Genomic DNA, 20,395 nt, shown 5'->3' with positions numbered 1-20,395 from the left:
TTCGGGATCTGAGTTTAGGGAAAAAATATGCAAAACAGATTTTGAAAAATTTACATTAGTGCAAATGACAAATATAATTATTTGGCAAGAGTAAACCTCATGAGAAACTAAATCATTCAGAAAATAGGGTAGACAACCACCTTGTCATTCAGGAAGTTAACACATATAATCCATACAAACCAATCACTCACCAAACAAAACAGGCATTTAATATTTTTTAGCAAGGCAATTACAAACTTAGTGAGCAAAAGCCCAGAAATAATTTATAAAAACTAGTTATCAGCATAAAACAGAAATATACCTGGCCTGCCTCCTCTACCACACTTTAAACATATTAACAGAATTTATCGTCAGTTTATCACTATTATTGGAAATGCTAGCAGAAGTATCGAGTTTTCAATTTTCTTCCCCTTTGGATATTGGCAGGCCATTACTTCGTGTTTGCGCATTCTCAATGAAGAGGACAATGCTCGGTTTCCTCTCCCCTTATTGGAATATACTGAATCGCTACTTGGCAACTCCCATAAAAGACCATTTGAAATCAGTAACAGCCTAAGTAAAATTCAATCTCCATTTATCACTAATGTAACAGTGCGCTATTATTTTTATTCAGTGAGTGATGATTTCCCTTCAAGTGAAAGGTAAGCTACACTTTCAAATAATGTACTATATTGACCAATAGATGGCACACACTCAACAGTTGGATCTCAAAGTATTCTCCCAAAAGTCTAGCATTTTGAATATTTTCAGAGGCGAGAACAACAAACTAAGTCCTCAGCAGTCAAATCCAGTGGCTTATGACTAAAATAGTGAATCGTTCTTATATCCATGATCATCAACTCAGGATAATACCTTCCTGCAAGGGGAAGGTTCTTCAAAAAGACATTGCTACTTCATCCCTGCAAACACCAACAGGCAAATATTACAATTATCCTATGCTCCTTCTTCCACACAACAAAATCAAAACAATTTATCAAAAACACAAAATATTGTAAAGATACAACCATGCTTTCAACTGAAAAATAACGTAAAGCACACAACCTGAACAAGATTTCTCACTACACTAGAACTAACCGTATTACTTATTTGGCTTTATTCTTTAGCTTTCATAGAAAACTGAACAGTACAGCACAGTACAGGCTGTTCGGCCCTTGATGTTGTGCTGACCTTTTATCCTTCTCTAAGATCAGACTAACCTACATACCCTTCATTGTACAATTGCCTATCCAAAAGTCGCTCAAATGGCCCTAATGTATCTGACTCTACCACCACTGCTGGCAGTGCATTCCACGCACCCACCACGCTCTTCGTGAAAGACCTACCTCTGACATCCCCGCTAAACTATCCTCCAATCACCTTAAAATTATGCCCCCTTGTGATAGCCATTTCTGCCCTAGGAAAAAGTCTCTGGCCACCCACTCTATCTATGTCTCTCATCATCTTGCACACCTCTATCAAGTCACCTCCCATCCTTCTTCGCTCCCATGAGAAAAGCCCTAGTTCTCTCAAACCTTTTTCATAAGACATGTCCCCCAGTCCAAGTAGCATCCTGGTAAAATGTCCTCTGCACCCTCTCTAAAGTTTCTACATCTTTCCTATAATGAGACAACCAGAACTGAACACAAAATCCAACTGTGGTCTAACCGGGGCTTTATAGAGCTGCAGCACAACCTCATGATTCTTAAACTCAATCCTCCTGCTAATGAAAGCCAACACACTATACGCCTTCTTAACAACTCTATCAATTTAGATGGCGACTTTGAGGGATTTATGGACAAGGACTCCGAGATCCCTCTTTCTCCAAACTGACAAGAATCCTGCCTTTGACCTTGTATTCTGCATTCAAATTCAACCTTCCAAAGTGAATCACTTCACACCTTTCCAGGTTGAACTCCATCTGCCACTTATCAGCCTAATTCTGCATTCTGTCAATGTATCGTTGCAACCTACAACAGCCCTCCACAACTTGACCAACCTTTGCTGATGACACAAACTTACTAACTCACCCTTCCACTTCCTCCTCCAAGTCCTTGCTAAAAATCACAGAGCAGAGGTCCTAGAACCGATCCATGGGGAACACCATTGGTCACCAAGCTGAATACTTTCCATCTACCACCACCCTCTATCTTCTATGGGACAGCCAATTCTGTATCGAGCCAAATTTCCCTGTATCCCATGCCTCCTTACTTTCTGAACGAGCCTGTGAGGAACCTTATCAAATACCTTGCTAAAATCCATGTACAACACATCCACTGCTTTACCTGCAATGTATTTTGTCACATCCTCAAAGAATTCCATCAGGTTTGTGAGGCATGACCTGCCCTTCTCAAAGCACGCTGACTACCTCTAATCAAACTATGGTTTTCCAAGTAATCATAAATCCTGTCACTCAGAATCCTTTTCAATACTTTGCCCATCACCGACGCAAGACTGACTTGTCTGAAATTCCCAGGATTATCCTTAATCCCTTCCTCGAACAAGGGAACAACATTTGCCACCCAACAATCATCTGACACTAATCCAGTGGACAGTGAGGATGCAAAAATCATTGCCAAAGGTGCAGTAACCTCTTCCCTCGTTTCCTGCAGTAACCTAGAGTATATCCCGTCTGGCCCAGGGGATTTATCTATCCTTAGGTTTTTCAACATTTTCAGCACATCCGCCTTTTTAACATCAACCTGCTCGAGCATATCAGTCTGTTTCATGCTGTCCTTAGAAACATCAAGGTCCCTCTCAGTGGTGAATATTGAAGCAAAATATTCATTAAAGACCTCTCTTATCTCCTCTGACTCCAGGTGCAAGATCCCTCCACTATCCCTGATTGGCCCTACCCTCACTCTCGCCATGCTCTCGTTCCTCATCTAAGTGCAGAATGCCATTCCTTCAGTTCTTTTCCTTCCAAAAAGAGTTAGGAAAACAGGAAACACAGTAACCAGAAATCAGAGACAAGGCTGTTTGGCCAATCACATCTGCACTGACCTATATGCACTAATTTTATTTTCCAGCATTTGGCCCATAGCCTTGAATGTTATGGCATTTCAAGTGGCAATCCATGCACGTTTAAAAGGTTTCAGGTTTCCTGCGTCATCTACCATACCCTTCCCAGTCACTGCATTCCAGATTCACATCACCGTCTGAGTGAAAGAAGTTTGTCAAATTTCCTTTGGACTTCCCACCGTTTGCCTTAAAACTATACCTTTTTGTTATTACCCTTAAACTAAGTGAAACAGCTACTTCCTATCTACCTTATCCATGTACCTCAATCTTATACATCTCACGTCATGTCCCCCCCCTTAGCCTTTTCTGCTCTAAAGAAAACAACCCAGGCCAATACAGCCCCTTCCTGTCTAAAATGCTCATCCCTGCCAACAACCCTGCTGTATCTCCTCTGGTCTACCTTTGCCACCCTTCTTGTAAAGTGAAATCACATTAACTGTCTTCCAGTTCTTTGGCACCTCCCTCGTCCTGGGGACCAGGGGACCCTGGACCCGAGGATTTGTCCATGATCAATACCCTAGGGGTTACACTGACCAAACTAGTCAAATAAACACAGTAGTTACATGAGCAAGTCAGAGGCTAGGAATACTGCAGTGATTAACTTGTTTCCTGACTTCCTAAATCCTGTCCACCAGCCACAAGGCTTCACTGTTGGGTTCAAAATCCTAGAATTCTCTCCCTACTGGCTTTGTGGGTGTACATACAGCACACGAACTGCAGCAGTTCAAGGCAGCTCACTACCACCATTTCAAGGGCAGCTCAGAATGGACAATAAATGCTGACCAGTCAGCAATATCCATGACCCATGAGTGTATTTAAAATAAGCCGGCCAAAACCTCAGATCTCTTCACTGCCTAGTGCTTTGGCTTAAAATAATTATAGAAGTATTTTTTAAAAACAGCCTAACTCTGCCTGTATAGAAGTAGGAGTCCTGCGTATTTACATATTTAAAAAATTTTTCAAAATAATTCTCCATTTAGACTGCCTTCCCTCCACAATCACTCCAGGCTACATGTTTGGGAATGCAATTAATGCAACCAAATTAGGTATAAAATACATATCTAATCATAGACTCCAAAAGCTCACTGAATTGCCAAGATAATAGCAAAATCTAACTCAAAATGGAGTAATTTCATTGTTATTGGGTTAAATTAATAAATCTAACATACTCATTTTTCAGAAGACGTAATTGATTTACGAACAAATTGAAACCACCTGTATTACTTGTTGGAACTTTACCTTTTATTTCATTATAGATAATATTTTTGCACAATAAATCATTGTGGCAGAGCACTACTGGGGAGCCAAGACTAGGCAGGTGTTCCTTCATCCACACCAATTCCTGTTCAAGCTCGTGAAGACAAGGGATTTCTGTCATGAACCTGCAAGAATTGGCATCAATTTAGAAGATTGTCAGGAACATTCTCACTTTTTGAACAAAAAACAAAGAACTGCGGATGTTGGAGACTTGAAACAAAAGCAGTTTATAGCGTACATTTCACATTTAACTGAGACATTGTAATATCCTAGATCATGCTGTTGCAACATATTCCATTCATCCCAATGATAAAAATATGTACCATGTAAGCAATACAGTATTTTCTTCTAACAATGTACACAGAATCTAAAGCACAGAAATAAATCATTCTGCCTATCTATTCTAAGCTGGCGTTTAGACTGCATATTTCCTTCATTCCATTTGTATCTTCTCACTCTGCCCATGCATCTTTCTAACTTGGAACCTCAATCCTGTATCAGAGTTTTCCTCAACTACTTTAAATTCTGTCGCCATCAATACGTGGCTGGCAGCTAGTCCTGCATTCTCAAACACTGCATGAAACCTTTCAGAAATTTCTTAATGACTGGCTTTTTTCTATTTTATTTAGATGCCCTCGTTCCAGATTCACCCACAAACAGAATAGTTCTTCACATTGATCACAAGTGAAGACCTTCACAATTTTAAGAATCTTAGTCTGCTCATCCCATGCTGATAATTACATTTTTAACACATAACCAAAGAGAAGCAAGCATATGGCTCAACAGGTGCATGCCTTTAATACTCCATGAACTTCCTCCCACTATCAGGATATAATGCTGTTCTATTCTCATATTTATCTTGCTCCCTATCACATCAAGGAGATAGGATGGGAATATGAATTTGCAGTGAATGATTAGCTATGATCTAGACTGGTGCAATAGGCTGAAGGGGCTGAATGACCTACGTCTGCTCTTATGTTCTCTTTAAATGAATTTGTGCTAATCACCCCAATTTATGAGAGGTGCTGCGTTTTGGAAAGACAAATCAGGGCAGAACTGATACACTTAATGGGACGGTCCTGGGGAATATTGCTGCACTTTGGAGTGCAGGTTCATAGTTCCTTGAAAGCAGAGTCGTAGGTAGACAGGAGTGTGAGGAAGGTGTTTGGTACGCTTGCCTTAATTGGTCAGTGAATTGAGTATCGGAGTTGGGAGGTCATGCTGTGGCTGTAAAAGACATTGGTTAGGCCACTTCTGGAATACTCTTTTCAATTCCGGTCTCCGTGCTATAGGAAGGATATTGTGAAACTGGAAACTGTTCAGAAAAGATTTACAAGGATGTTGCCAGGATTGGAAGGACTGAGCTATGGGGAAGAGGCTGAATAGGCTGGGGCTATTTCCCCTGAAGCATTGGAGGCTGAGGGTTGATCTTAGAGATTTTTAAAATCATGAGGGGCATGGATAGGGAAAATAGAGTCTTCTCCCTGGGATGGGGAGGTGGGCGAAAAAGTCCAAAACTAGAGGGCATAGGTTTAAGATGAGAGGGGAAAGATTTAAAAGTGACAGAAGGAGCAACATTTTCACGTACAGGTTGTTGCGAGTATGGAATGAGTTGCCACAGTAAGAGGAGGCGGCTAATATAATTACACATTTAAAAGGCACCTGGATGGGTACATGAACAGGAAGAGTTTAGAGGGATACGGGCCGAATGCTAGCAAATGGGGCTAGATTTACTTAGGATGTTTGCAATATTAAAGAGTTAATTTGCTTTCCTGACCTGCAAGAAATTGAATGCCTTGGGGGCAAGTGGGATGTCTCTGTTCTACAGAGAGAATGTAAGTGAACTTACATTCCTATCCCTTGCCATTCAAAGCTATTTACATGGCCATCTTCTATTATTCAGACATAATTTACATTTGTATCATCATTCAAAATCAATAAGAACATTGCAGTTGGAATTTTGACTACTCCCTGTAGTTTTTTTGAAAAAATGATTCACAACAGATTTGACCATTCAGGGATGACTCACATTATATTGTTTCTGGAAATGATGTGGTCACTGCATTGTATCTTAAGGGACATGTGACTGTGGAGAATGGCTGGAAGTTGTCTTGTAGGCATTACTGACTGTGATGTAAAGATTTTGTATAAAGCAGAGCTGATAGCTTTGTTCAGACAGCCTTGCTTGACATGCTCTGCAAGCACTGTGAAGAGGGTTAAGTGATCCTCCAAAGCTTGTACTGTATTTGCTTAATAAGATTTTGGTTGTTCATAGAAGTTGGCGTAGTGCAGTTGTATCTAGTCTGGAATAATCACAGGGGAAAAAAAAGAACATTTCATTTGATGGCAGTGGGATTCCTACATGCACGGAGCTTCCAGGTGGACTGGATAAGTGATTGTCTGATTGCCAGTTGTGCGAGATGGATGGGCCCATGATGTAAGATTTACCTTGATTTCTCTCCTTAACTTACCACTCAGTCGATCCCTCATCCCCTAACACACTGTGATGACAGAATCTCTGAGGTAACTACGCACTTGCATGACAACAAGTTGACTTTCAGAATTGTACATTACTGGGAAGGGAGGTTAAAAATCCCCTGGAATTCAGAAGTTAGACTCCCCCCTATAGAGAAAGGAGGTTAAAGTCCCCCTGGGAAAACAAGGTTGCAATCCTCTCGTGGTGAGGTTTGAGGCTCCGGAGCATAGTGCAAAAAATATATAATTACTGTGTCTGTCACAACTACTCTGCCGCAAACCGGTTGTTTAGAGGGGAGATCCCCCACCGAAGGTCAGGACCCTGAAGGGGTGTGGAGACTACAGACACGAGATTTGAGGCTCCGGAGCATTAAAAATAATAGAGGATAATTACTGTGCCTGTCTCTATCACCCTGCCTTAGACCAGGTGTTAAGAAGAGAAAAGCCCCGATGTGAAGGTCAAGACCTTGAAGTAGGTGTGGAGACTAAAGACACTAGACTAGCATTTAGAAATAAATTAGGAAGTTGAGACTTTAAAAGTGGGACATGCATTCCTATTACAGGTTTTAAACCCAACAGTCTTTTATTTGCCTAAGTCTAGTCAGAACTTGTGATGAACTTTGTCATTGTGGCTTAACAATAACCTACTGGTATCTGACAGTAGACAGGAAATTCACGTGGAAAATGTTGATGATTATGACACAATGGGTCAACAAGACCCAGGTCTGTTACTGAAATATTAAGCAATACCTCTTTGCTGGTTTAAATTTTAGTTGCCTGTGTTCATGGTGTATGGTCAAAATTTGAGGATGCTTATAAAACCTGCCAAACTTACAAGGGTTAAACCTGTTGAAAAGTGTAAGGGAAAGCCATACTAAAGACTTCCAGCATTTTTATTACCTAAGAAGGATGACGACCTGATACAACAGCATTGTCTTCATTCAGGGCCTAATGAGTGAATTAGCAGAATATTTGTAATTACAGGGAATTAGTTTTATTTTGCTGGGACTGTGGGAGTGAAACCCAAAAATCCTTTTAAGTAACTGTTTTGCCTTATTTGAATCAGGATCTCAATTCAATGTGTTTTGTGGGATATGCAATAGGGCAGATTGTTTTTACATCATTAAACAACATTAGGTCTTTTTTAAAATTATCAAACATGTAACCTTAAAACAAATTGATTGAGGGCCTCGAGCCCCTGATTTGTTTCAAATTCTACAATGCCTGTTTCAAAAAAAAATTGTGCCACTGGTCATGCTTTAGCCAGATGAGAGTATTATGTTAAAATAGCTTTGCTTTTATTCACAAAACTTTTTGGGAAGTTAAATTTAAAATGTCAGTTTGTCAGCAACCACACATTCTAATTAAGAACACTGATCATGAAACTTTAAAAAAAAATTAAGACCTGGGTTTGATTCCACCCTTGGGTGACTGTATGTGTAGAGTCTGCACATTCCCCCTGCGTCTGCAGGGTTTCGCGCAGATGCTCTGGTTTCCTCCCACAATCCAAAGATGTGCAGGTAAGGTGGATTGGCCATGCTAAATTTCCCATAGTGTCCAGGGATGTGCAGTGTAGGTGGGTTAGCAGTGGGAAATGCAGGGTTACGGGGATAGGGTAGGGTCTGGTAGGATGCGGTTTAGAGGGTTGGTGTGCCCTCAATGGGCCGAATGCCATGCTTCCACATAGAATCCCTACAATGAAAACTGGCATTGTAGGGAGGGGTGGAAGTGGCCCATTGAAAAGAAGCTAGAGAATAATCAGTTCAATACAACTAAGAATTGAAAAATCCACATTTTTCCTGAATGCAACTGTATCTAAGAACTCAAAACTCCAGTACTGTATTAATATTGGCTTGGTAACCAAAAATACTTAAAGATAATATCAAATTGGAAGAAAAATATGCAATGGGGCAAAATTAATTCATTATGGACTGGGCAACATTCAAAAGCCAACAAAAGATGACCAAATAATAAGAGGGAAAAAACTAACTGTAACTAGAGTGTAATATAAAAACTGTCAGTAAAAGTTATTTAAATATATACAAAAGGGGAAAAAAGAAGTCCCCTTACAGAATGAGGCCAGGGAAACAAAAGGGAAACCAGAAAATAGCAGAGGAGTTGAATAGATTCTTTTCACAAGTCTTCATGGTAGGGGATACAAATAGCATTACAAAAATACAAAAAGCTCAAGGGGCTAAAGTTTGGAGTCAGGTAATAAATAACTATTAGTTTCAGTTGTACTTTTTCTTCAATGGGATTAAAGGCCAATAAGCCTACTTATTTGGATGAGTTGCATTCTCGCATTTTAAAGAAAGTAGCTAAAGGTAGTAGTTGTACTTGTAGTAACCGTCCAAGGACCCTTATCCAGGCAGACAACAAAAAGCAATACGTGAGTTCACTTAATATCAAACATTGAGAAAATATTAGCATCTCTATTTTAAAGGATGTAATAGTGGAGCATTTAGAAATACATAATATGATTAACGGCAAGCATAGCTTCGTGAAAGGTAAATCACGACCAAATTTATAAGGATTCTTTGAGGATGTAACAGGCACAACTGATAAATTAGAACTAATAATTATGATATATTTGGAGTTCCAAAATGCATTCAATCAGATAGTGTACATAAGGTACTTAAATAGATAAAAGTATGTATCATGAAAAGAGAATTGATTAACAAATAGAATGGAATTGGGATAAAAAGGCATTTACAGGATTGCAATCTGGAACTACTCAAGTACCACAGGAATCAAGGCTGGGACCTCAATTATTTATAATATTTGCCAATGACTTGGATAACGAAAGTCAATGTACTTTTGTGAAGTTTGCAGTTAACACAAAAATAGGTGGGAAGGCAAGTGGTGAGGATGATAGAATCTATGTAGAGATATAGACAGGTTAAGTGAATCGACAGAAAATTAGCACGAGTATAACAAGGGAAAGAGATTATACATTTTGATAGGAAGATTAGAAGAAATCATAAAGGGGAGCAGAGCTCAGCCCACGCAGTGTACATCAGCATTCAATGAACTCAAAGTTTGTGAAAAGATTTGTAGCTCGGGTGCTCGTTGTTGTGGTTCTGTTCGCCAAGCTGGGAGTCTAGTAAAATCTCTCTCCTAAAGAAGGGCTTATGCCCGAAACGTCGATTCTCCTGCTCCTTGGATGCTGCCTGACCTGCTGCGCTTTTCCAGCAACACATTTTCACCCATGGACACAACCTAAGACCACCCATCATCTTAAGCTATCAACACTGATGCATATTAGATCTCATTTCCCACATCCATAGTTACAATTTGCTCATGGAAGACACCTCCCGCAAATAATAAAAGTGATAAACCTCCATAGTGTTGCCAGGTCAAAATACAGATTTTCAGTGAATAAAGCATACCTCGCATGCAAACACTCATCAGCAAATTCTGTGGGCACAAGAGCGAAGTACTTTTCCAGCTTTGACCATAGATTTGGCTTGGGAGTCCAGCCATTATGAGCATGAATCGAATGAATCTTTGCTAGTTGCCTGGTTATAAGTCTGAGTGGCAGAAAATGAAGTGACACTTTAAATGGAATCAAATTAAAATCAGCAGTAATGTTACATTATATTGAAATTAAAAAAAATTCACTCACTGTTAACGTTGGGATTTATCTTTAGAAATCACAAAAATTTTATCTTCAGTAAGATTAAAAAAAACTCAAGTCTCTTCTAATTTAACTGGCAAAGGTACAGAAAAGAACTGTGAGGACCAGAATGAACTGCTACCATTTGAAGGGGTAATTCACCATCTAATTTTAGGAAGTAGAATACTGAAATACATCTGAAACTCTGTCTTTATGGACACAGGGCCTGTAGCCAAAATCCTACTACATTCTCTGAAAAAAAATTGACAGACTTGATGAGTTTATATTATATCACCAATTCCCAAGAAGAAAATTGCAGAGCCAGTACTATAGTACTTAGTTTTCATTTTTCAAGTGCTTGTGGGACATTTAACAGTTTATACAGCAGAATGACCATTAACAACAACAATATTCAGAGGTACTTTAAAAAGCGAGTTTTTACACTTCTGCTTAGAGTAGGACCCACTTTGTTCAAGTGGTATATTTTTCTTCTGGGAATTAAAAGTAGGCAGTGATGATTCTTCATATGAAAACTTCAACACACTCTTTAGCTATTAGTTATTTATTTTTCTGATTACACAATTCAAACAATATACAAGTCTTCAGCAGGTTTCCAATTTGCAATTTGAAAATCCTCCAGTAGGATCAAAGATGCAAAGGGATATAGAGCCATACAGTTGAACAGCACAGAAACAGACCCTTTGGTCCAACTTGTCCATGCCGACCAGATATCCCAATCTAATCTAGTCCCATCTGCCAGCACCTGACTCATCCCTCCAAACCTTTCCTGCTCATATACCCATCATAGCCCCAATTGTACTAGCCTCCACCGCTTCCGCTGGCAGCTTATTCCATACACGTATCACCCTTTGTGTGAAAAGGTTGTCCTTGAGGTCCCTTTCATATCTTTCCCCATTCACCCTATACCTATCCCCTCCACACCCTGGGAACAGACTTTGTCTATTTCCTCTATCCATGCCCCTCATGATTTTATAAACTTCTATAAGGTCACCCGTCTGCTTCCGACGCTCCAGGGTAAACAGCATGAGCAAAATGTACTGCACATGGAATTTCCATTTAAGGAAACATTTGTTTAGCTAGTTATTACAGGCTCAAAATATAAATTATTTGGGACTAAACTTGCAAGATTTAAATTATTATTTACTTCCAGACCAAGACACAATTTAGTACTGAGCCTGTAAAATGCATTACAAAGTACTAACTGAGAATTTAATGACAAAATGAGAGATGCATGAACTCCTTGGAAAATAAACGACAACTACTAGTTAGGAAAATCATGCAATAGGTTCACAAAAGATTATTTCACAAACATTAATCTTGGCCTTTATTAAAAACCACAATTGTCCTTCAAACCAAATTGTGTTGGTTCCACAATGATCTGCTCAAGTTAAACCACAGACAGTGAAACACAAAAATAATGATACTCTATTTTTGGAATATATATCTAATACAAATTAGGAAAAAAGTACCTGAAAATGAATGGATTTCTGACATGTTCTGGATCCAATGCATTGCCATCCATAAACATATAACACAGTCCATTCTGAAAGGTGCAGTAGAGTTGTGGTGCACAGCCATGAGCATGCAGGACCTGAAAGCTCTTCACCTCATTTTCACGATCAACAAACAACTCTGTCTTGTTGCCATACACCCTTACCAAAACAACATCGTCTAATGAATCATCAACATAACAAGCAACAAGTTTGTTCGTAATACCATCTGTGAACACCTGTTGAATAAAAATGAAAAATTTAAAACAAGAAAATACCTTAATCTTATCAACTAGATAAATGATTGTATAATGAAAGTTACTATTCTGCCAATATTTTACATTAAGCAAAGCTACTAGAATATGATCAAAGGGGGAGGCGAACATAATCAAACATGATTTGGAGATACCGGTGTTGGCCTGAGGTGTACAAAGTTAAAAATCACAACACCAGGTTATAGTCCAACAGGTTTAATTGGAAGCACACCAGCTTTCAGAGCGCTGCTCCTGAAAAATCGCTCTTCAGACCAATCGTGTATAATAAACGTGTTATAGGAGAATTACCATCAACCACCCGATGGAGTGGCGCTCCGAAAGCTAGTGTGCTTCCAGTTAAACCTGTCGGACTATAACCTGGTGTTGTGTGATTTTTAGCTTAATAATCAAACATGCAGAATTCTAAACTATCAAAGCTTCAGGAAGATCTCTAGCATTTACTGATGTTCATGCAAGCAGCCAACAGTTGAGAATAGGTTCTGTTCTCAAGTCTACTCACAGTTCAAACACAATGCAGAACAATATAAAGTTGTGGTCCGTAAGTACAAAAAATGTTTGTTTGTCAGACTTTTAAAAATTATATCCTTATGGGATTACAATCATAATTACAAACACACGTAAGAGGAGGCATTCGTAAATCAGGAAACCTCTGTATTAAATGGTAGGTAGACAGATTTCAAACACTGGTAGTTCTCCTATAACACGTTTATTAAATACAATTGGTCCGAAAAGCAATTTTTAAAATAAAGGAAACTCCCATTAGTTAGTAGACAATTCTCATCCCCGCCACTAGGTGCTGTGGTGCGCAGAGGACTGGACTCTGCGTTGGCATCATGTGATCAGTTGCTTTTTCGTGATGAACTATATGAAAGATATTGTGAAATGTTTGTGCTGGTGGGCTTGGAAATTTATCGCGAAAATGTCTCTACAGCCTGAAGCTGGGAGCAATCTGCTAATTTAAAAAGAGTTGAGATAAGAGTGAAATTTTACTGGAATTGACTAACAGTAAAAGGACAGTGTGAAGGAACCGTTTGAAACATGGCTCTGTTGCTCATATTAATTTTTTTTTCTCCCTTTTTGTTCAAAAAATATATTTAGATGTTAAAGAATACGTGTAGACTCATGTGAATCTGTTTCAGTGACTAATCACTATAGTAACCAGTTGCAAAAAAAAATACCAGTACAGAGGCTTGGACATAGTCAGTCAACTGCTCAAGGTGGTCAGAAGTCAGGAAACTGCATATAGTGGGTGAGGAAGAGAACGGTGAATGGCACACTGATACTTCTGGTGGAGATGACCTGAGGGGGTGAGTAGGCTCTGCAGAAGAGACTCAGGGTTAGTCAGGGTCAGAGGTTAGTGAGAATGAGAGTGAGTGGGGAAGATGTTGCAAGAAATGTTCGGTACAGTAACAGAGAGTAAGTGTGACGTATCAACAAGAAGATGGTGGCATTTGCACTGGTAAAGTGGAGAAGGTCATTGACCTTCTTCCTAAATTCTGTGCATTCCTTCAGATGGTTGAGACAACACTGGTCTGGATGGTAACCCTGGTCCAGGTTGGCATTATTCCAGTAGAATGGCATCCTCTGTTGGCCTGGGAGAAAAGGATGTCTTGCATCACCCCATCGCCATCAGCATCATCTCCATTTCCCTGCTCGAAGAGAGGCATCAATTTTACATTGTCTGCCATACCCAGGCAGAAATGTCAGGAACAATGCAGGGCAGCTCTGGACTGACTGCTATTGTCTAGATCCACAATATCTTTTTCAAGATGGTGCTGCTAAACGGATGTTGATCAATCCAGAGATATCCAGGAAGTGGTGAGTTATTTTGGAAATGGCACATGGTATGGTGGTGCTAGAATGTGAGACAGGGGCACCAAAAGGTGGAGTAGGTAATAAATCAGGCAGGTTTTATAAAATAAAGTGTTAGTCCCCAAGCATCATGACGTGAAACCCTCTGAAAAACTTGACAAAACTAGCACTTGATGAAAGAAATTAAGATTCAGCCCTTGATCTATCAAGGCAGGTTTCATGCTGGGTTCTCACTTGTGCACAGTTACCATTGGATGGGATCTGAAGACTGCCTAGAATGTAGTGCAGTCAGCAGGTATAGATACCAATCAAGAGTAATCAGTTGAAGATTCTGATGAATTGTCCTATACTGTACCATAAAACAGGCCAATTACAACAGGTCAAAATTTACTTAAACAGTGCTATCGTTTGTGTTAGACTAACTACTATTTTTGTTTTAATTTTTACTGGTATTTTTGGTGGTTTGCCCCAAACCTGTTTTTTCTATCGGCACCATTATTTCTATTGCAAGATTTTCTAAAACACAGCATTGCACAGGAACGCAGCAACAGCGTTATAGGAGAACTACCTGCACTACAAAATCCTTAATAAAAATATCAAAGAATTGCAGATGCTGGAAACCAAAAACAACCAGAATTAGTTAGCATCTATGGAGAAAGTAGAGGTGAATGTTTTGGGTCCAGTGACCTGAAAATAAGTTCTGAAGGAGGGCTATTGGACTCAAAATGTTAACACTGCTTTCTCTACACAAATGCTGCCGGACCTGTCGAATTTTTGCAGGGATTTTTGTTTGCGATTATGGAATCATTATTTGGAAACCTGGCATTTACCTAAGTTAAGAAATCTCAAAATATAAATTGTATATTTGGTATGCAACTGATGGCATCGTATACATTTCATAAAATGGCATTAGAATGAATATTAAGACTAGGAAGGAGAATTTAAATTATTTGACTTCTCCTATATACTCATTACAAAGTCTAATAATCTGTTTACCAACTGCTATTTATTCCTGTCAACACAAGTTGTTCATAGTTTGCCGCATAAAGTAACTAAATATAGCAAGACAGTGAATCAAATATTTTGCTATTACATACCATCTCCTAAACAAATCAACTCAGCAGACCTCCCGACAGGCCATCCAAACCTAGTTAGATTCTTTCAGGTAGCTCTTCATTGACAAATCTAATTGTTCAGAAAATCAACAGCAAATATCTTCTGCTGTATCATGACTGACAATACAACAAATAAATATATAAGCAAGATACCGTACAATGGTTCTTAGTCCTGTTGGATCTTCTGCATTGAGAAAACAGCTTGTATCTAGCCTAGTTAAAATAGTGAAACCACGTGGAAGCACTTCACAAAGAGTTAGACAAAATGTGACTATGAAATCCCACTTAAACGTACACTATATTAAAAGCCCAAAAGCTTGGTTTTAGGAGCATCTGAAAGGAAGAGAGAGGATAGAAAGAAAGAGTGGTTAACAACAGGGTCTAGCTTCGAGACGGGAAGATAAACCATTGGTTGAATTTCCATAGTACACTGAACAAATAAGAATTGGACCAAGCAAAGGCAGTTTAAAACTGAACTCGACAGGGACAAGAGAGACTGTCGACGTTATGGCTGATCATAGCTAGTACATGGATGACGGAGAGAGAAATTGCATGACAATCAATCCCTGGTCTGGCATCCATAACTTGAATTAGGACTATTTAATACCACTGCCAGGATCAGATACCCGAGTCAAAAGCAAAATACCAGAAACCTTACAGTTCCAGCAATTTCATTTTTACTTTATAACAAGTCAGAAAGGAAAATATTGGAAATACATAGCAGGTCAGGCAGCACCTGTGGAAAAAGAGTTACCATTTCAGGTCAATGACCTTTATTAGGACACCTTGTCTTTCAAGTGTGCGCGCAAGCATGAGTGTCAGAAAGCTAGAACTCAATGAAGGGCATGAGAGGGAATGGAGGCACAGCAGAAGATGCAACAGAGGTTGCCTAACATAGTGCCACTGTTTAAGAAAGGTTGTAAGGAAAAGCTAGGGAACTACAGATCATTGAGTCAGGCATCACTGGTGGGCAAGTTATTGGAGGGGACCCAGAGGGACAACACTTACATGTATTTGGAAAGGCAATGACTCATTAGGGATAGACAACATGGCTGCGTGTGGGGGAATTCGTACCACTTGAACTTGCTTGAGTTTTTTGAAGTAGTAACAAAGAGATTGAAGGAGGCAGAGCTGTGGACCTGATCTATATGGATTTCAGTAAAGCATTCGACAAGGTTTCACATGGTAGATTGGTTAGCAATATTACATCACGTGGAATACAGGGAGAATTAGCTAATTGGATATAGAACCAGATTGAAGGTAGGAGACAGAAGGTGGTGATGGAGGGTTGCTTTTCAAGCTGGAGGCCTGCGACCAGCAGTGTGTCACAAGGATCGGTGCTGGGTCCACTGCTTTTGGTCATTTATATAACAGATTTGGATGTGAACATGGGCGGTATAGTTAATAAATTTGCTGATGACTCCAAAATTGGTGGTGTCGTGGACAACCCCAAGGAGGATACCTCAGGGTACAAAGGGACCTTGATCAGATGGAGCAGTAGCAGATGAGAGTTTAATTTAGATATATGTGACATGCTGCATTTTGGAAACACAAATCAGAGAAGAACTTAAGGTAAGGTCCTGAGGAGTGTTGCTGAACAAAAGAGACCCTGGAATGCAGGTTCATAGTTCCTTGAAAGTAGAGTCAGTACACTGAGTATAGGGATAGAATGTTACGGCTGTACAGGACATTGGTCAGGCCACTTATGAAATAATTTTTCCAAATTATGGCAACTCTATGCCAGTCCTCGAGACCCTCGTGCCCCACTCCCGCCGCCCCCACCACGGTCCCCCCCCGTGCCCCACCACCATGTCCGTGCCCCCACCCTCCGCCCCCCCCCAACACCACCACCGCGACTGCACCCACTCCTTCTGCCCCCACCACCACCGCGCCCCCTCCCACCGCCCCCCACCACCGCCACTCCGTGCCCCGTTCCCTCTGCCCCCCACCATTGCATCCGTGCCCCCTCCCAACGCCCCCATGCTCCCTCCCTCTGCCCCCACCACTGCCACCCCGTGCCCCCTCCCTCTGCTCCACCAACACCCCCTCCGTGCCCCCTCCCTCTACCCCACCACCTCCATGCCCCCTCCCACTGCCCCCCCACGACCTCCATGCCCCGCACCCCTGCCACCAACCACCATACCCCCTCCCTCTGCCCCCCACCCCTCTATGCCCCCTCCCTCTGCCTCCCACCAATGCCACTCCGTGCCCCACTCCCTCCGCCACTGCCCCCGTGCCCCCTCCGTCTGCCCCCCCACCACAGCTACCCCGTGCACCGCCACTCCGTGCCCCACTCTCCCAGCCACCGCTCCCGTGCCCTCTCCACACCCCGTCCCTTCGCCCCCACCCCCGTGCCACCTCCCTTCTCCCCCGCCCCCTTCCCTTCTCCCCGCCCCCCCTTCCCTTCTCCCCGCCCCCCCTTCCCTTCTCCCCGCCCCCCATGCTCCTTCCCTCTGCTCCCCACGACCACCCCGTGCCCTGCTGCCTCCACCACCCTCCCGTGTCCCCTCCCTTTGCCCCCACCACCACCCCATGCCCCTTCCCACTGCCCCCCATGTCCCCTCCCTACGCCCACCCGACATCCCAGTCACTGGCGATGGGGGGGGGGCACATCCCAGTCACTGGCGATGGTGGGGGGCACATCCCAGTCACTGGCGATGGTGGGGGGGGCACATCCCAGTCACTGGCGACGGGGGGAGTGGCACATCCCAGTCACTGGCGACGGGGGGAGTGGCACATCCCAGTCACTGGCGACGGGGGGAGTGGCACATCCCAGTCACTGGCGACGGGGGGAGTGGCACATCCCAGTCACTGGCGACGGGGGGAGTGGCACATCCCAGTCACTGGCGACGGGGGGAGTGGCACATCCCAGTCACTGGCGACGGGGGGAGTGGCACATCCCAGTCACTGGCGACGGGGGGAGTGGCACATCCCAGTCACTGGCGACGGGGGGAGTGGCACATCCCAGTCACTGGCGACGGGGGGAGTGGCACATCCCAGTCACTGGCGACGGGGGGAGTGGCACATCCCAGTCACTGGCGACGGGGGGAGTGGCACATCCCAGTCACTGGCGACGGGGGGAGTGGCACATCCCAGTCACTGGCGACGGGGGGAGTGGCACATCCCAGTCACTGGCGACGGGGGGAGTGGCACATCCCAGTCACTGGCGACGGGGGGAGTGGCACATCCCAGTCACTGGCGACGGGGGGAGTGGCACATCCCAGTCACTGGCGACGGGGGGAGTGGCACATCCCAGTCACTGGCGACGGGGGGAGTGGCACATCCCAGTCACTGGCGACGGGGGGAGTGGCACATCCCAGTCACTGGCGACGGGGGGAGTGGCACATCCCAGTCACTGGCGACGGGGGGAGTGGCACATCCCAGTCACTGGCGACGGGGGGAGTGGCACATCCCAGTCACTGGCGACGGGGGGAGTGGCACATCCCAGTCACTGGCGACGGGGGGAGTGGCACATCCCAGTCACTGGCGACGGGGGGAGTGGCACATCCCAGTCACTGGCGACGGGGGGAGTGGCACATCCCAGTCACTGGCGACGGGGGGAGTGGCACATCCCAGTCACTGGCGACGGGGGGAGTGGCACATCCCAGTCACTGGCGACGGGGGGAGTGGCACATCCCAGTCACTGGCGACGGGGGGAGTGGCACATCCCAGTCACTGGCGACGGGGGGAGTGGCACATCCCAGTCACTGGCGACGGGGGGAGTGGCACATCCCAGTCACTGGCGACGGGGGGAGTGGCACATCCCAGTCACTGGCGACGGGGGGAGTGGCACATCCCAGTCACTGGCGACAGGGGGGGGGGGCACATCCCAGTCACTGGCGACGGGGGGAGTGGCACATCCCAGTCACTGGCGACGGGGGGGGGGGGCACATCCCAGTCACTGGCGACGGGGGGAGTGGCACATCCCAGTCACTGGCGACGGGGGGAGTGGCACATCCCAGTCACTGGCGACGGGGGGGGGGGTACATCCCAGTCACTGGCGACGGGGGGGGGGGGGGGGGCACATCCCAGTCACTGGCGACGGGGGGGGGGGGGGGGGCACATCCCAGTCACTGGCGACGGGGGGGGGGGGCACATCCCAGTCACTGGCGACGGGGGGAGTGGCACATCCCAGTCACTGGCGACGGGGGGGGGTACATCCCAGTCACTGGCGACGGGGGGAGTGGCACATCCCAGTCACTGGCGACGGGGGGGGGGTACATCCCAGTCACTGGCGACGGGGGGAGTGGCACATCCCAGTCACTGGCGACGGGGGGGGGGTACATCCCAGTCACTGGCGACGGGGGGGGGGGCACATCCCAGTCACTGGCGACGGGGGGAGTGGCACATCCCAGTCACTGGCGACGGGGGGGGGCACATCCCAGTCACTGGCGACGGGGGGAGTGGCACATCCCAGTCACTGGCGACGGGGGGGGGGGTACATCCCAGTCACTGGCGACGGGGGGGGGGCACATCCCAGTCACTGGCGACGGGGGGGGGGGTACATCCCCATCCCTCCCCCTTACCTTCAGTCTGACCTCAGCCGGGTCCCAGTGCGGCCTCAGTTCTTTCATGAGCCGCAGGGAGCCAGCTGCCATATCCTGTTGATCGACGGTGATGTGCAACCTGGGGACAGCGGACGCCGCGGGAGGTACATGGATGTAACTGGCCATGGCGTCGCAGGCTTCTCGCTACTGGAACCTTCCAGGGAGCCGCGCATGCGCCTGCCCGGCATGTTCCCGCGACGTCATGACATCACCCGCGGCGTCCATCCCAAACCACGTGATAGTGAGTGGTGTCAGACCAGCAAGGGGTTCTGGGGATGAGTGAGGCTCATGTGTTCAGGAATGTGTACAACAACAAATCATATTCATATACCCTTCTCTCAGCTGCACCTTTAAACGTAAGAAACGTCCCTAGGTACTTCGCTGAGCAATCTAAATGATGACAGTAGCTACAAATCAGATCTTAGAAAGAAACACACTTTGAGAAATAAATGTACTCTGTAAGAGGCTCTTGTGGTCCAGCGGTGGACAAAATACTGTGCAGGTCATCTGAAATAACAACAGAAAATTTTTCTGTGCTCAAGACCTAAATCCAAAAAGATATCTGAACTACAGTCAATAATGATTGAATAGAGTCATAGAGATGTACAGCACGGAAATAGACCCTTCGGTCCAAATCGTCCATGCTGACCAGATATCCCAACCAAATCTAGTCCCAACTGCCGGCACCCAGCCCATACCCCTCCAAACCCTACCTATTAATATACCCATCCGGATGCCTTTTAAATGTTGCAATTGTACCAGCCTCCCCCACTTCCTCTGGCAGCCCATT

At 44.2% G+C, this 20,395-nt stretch overlaps 1 protein-coding gene across 1 annotated transcript in view; it reads right to left on the bottom strand.

Annotated features, from left to right (window-relative positions):
- The window catches only part of etnk1 (ethanolamine kinase 1), a 55,430-nt gene extending 35,667 nt beyond the window's left edge, over nt 1-19,763 (bottom strand). Inside the window, exons 1-4 of the mRNA XM_043713402.2 lie at nt 19,585-19,763; nt 11,836-12,095; nt 10,119-10,259; nt 4,237-4,379 (exon numbers count right to left, since the gene is read on the bottom strand). Of these exons, the coding sequence (XP_043569337.1) occupies nt 4,237-4,379; nt 10,119-10,259; nt 11,836-12,095; nt 19,585-19,731 (691 nt within the window). The 5' untranslated portion in view covers nt 19,732-19,763. The remainder of the gene's footprint in view (nt 1-4,236; nt 4,380-10,118; nt 10,260-11,835; nt 12,096-19,584) is intronic.
- Nucleotides 19,764-20,395: the final 632 nt, after the last annotated feature.

The sequence above is a fragment of the Chiloscyllium plagiosum genome, unplaced genomic scaffold (genome assembly GCF_037043375.1).
Source record: "Chiloscyllium plagiosum isolate Xiang-an unplaced genomic scaffold, Cpla_swu_hap1 HiC_scaffold_23, whole genome shotgun sequence".
Taxonomy (NCBI): Eukaryota; Metazoa; Chordata; class Chondrichthyes; order Orectolobiformes; family Hemiscylliidae; genus Chiloscyllium; species Chiloscyllium plagiosum.
The sequence above is the reverse complement of the archived record's forward strand: the minus strand, read 5'-3'. Positions and strand labels throughout refer to the sequence as shown.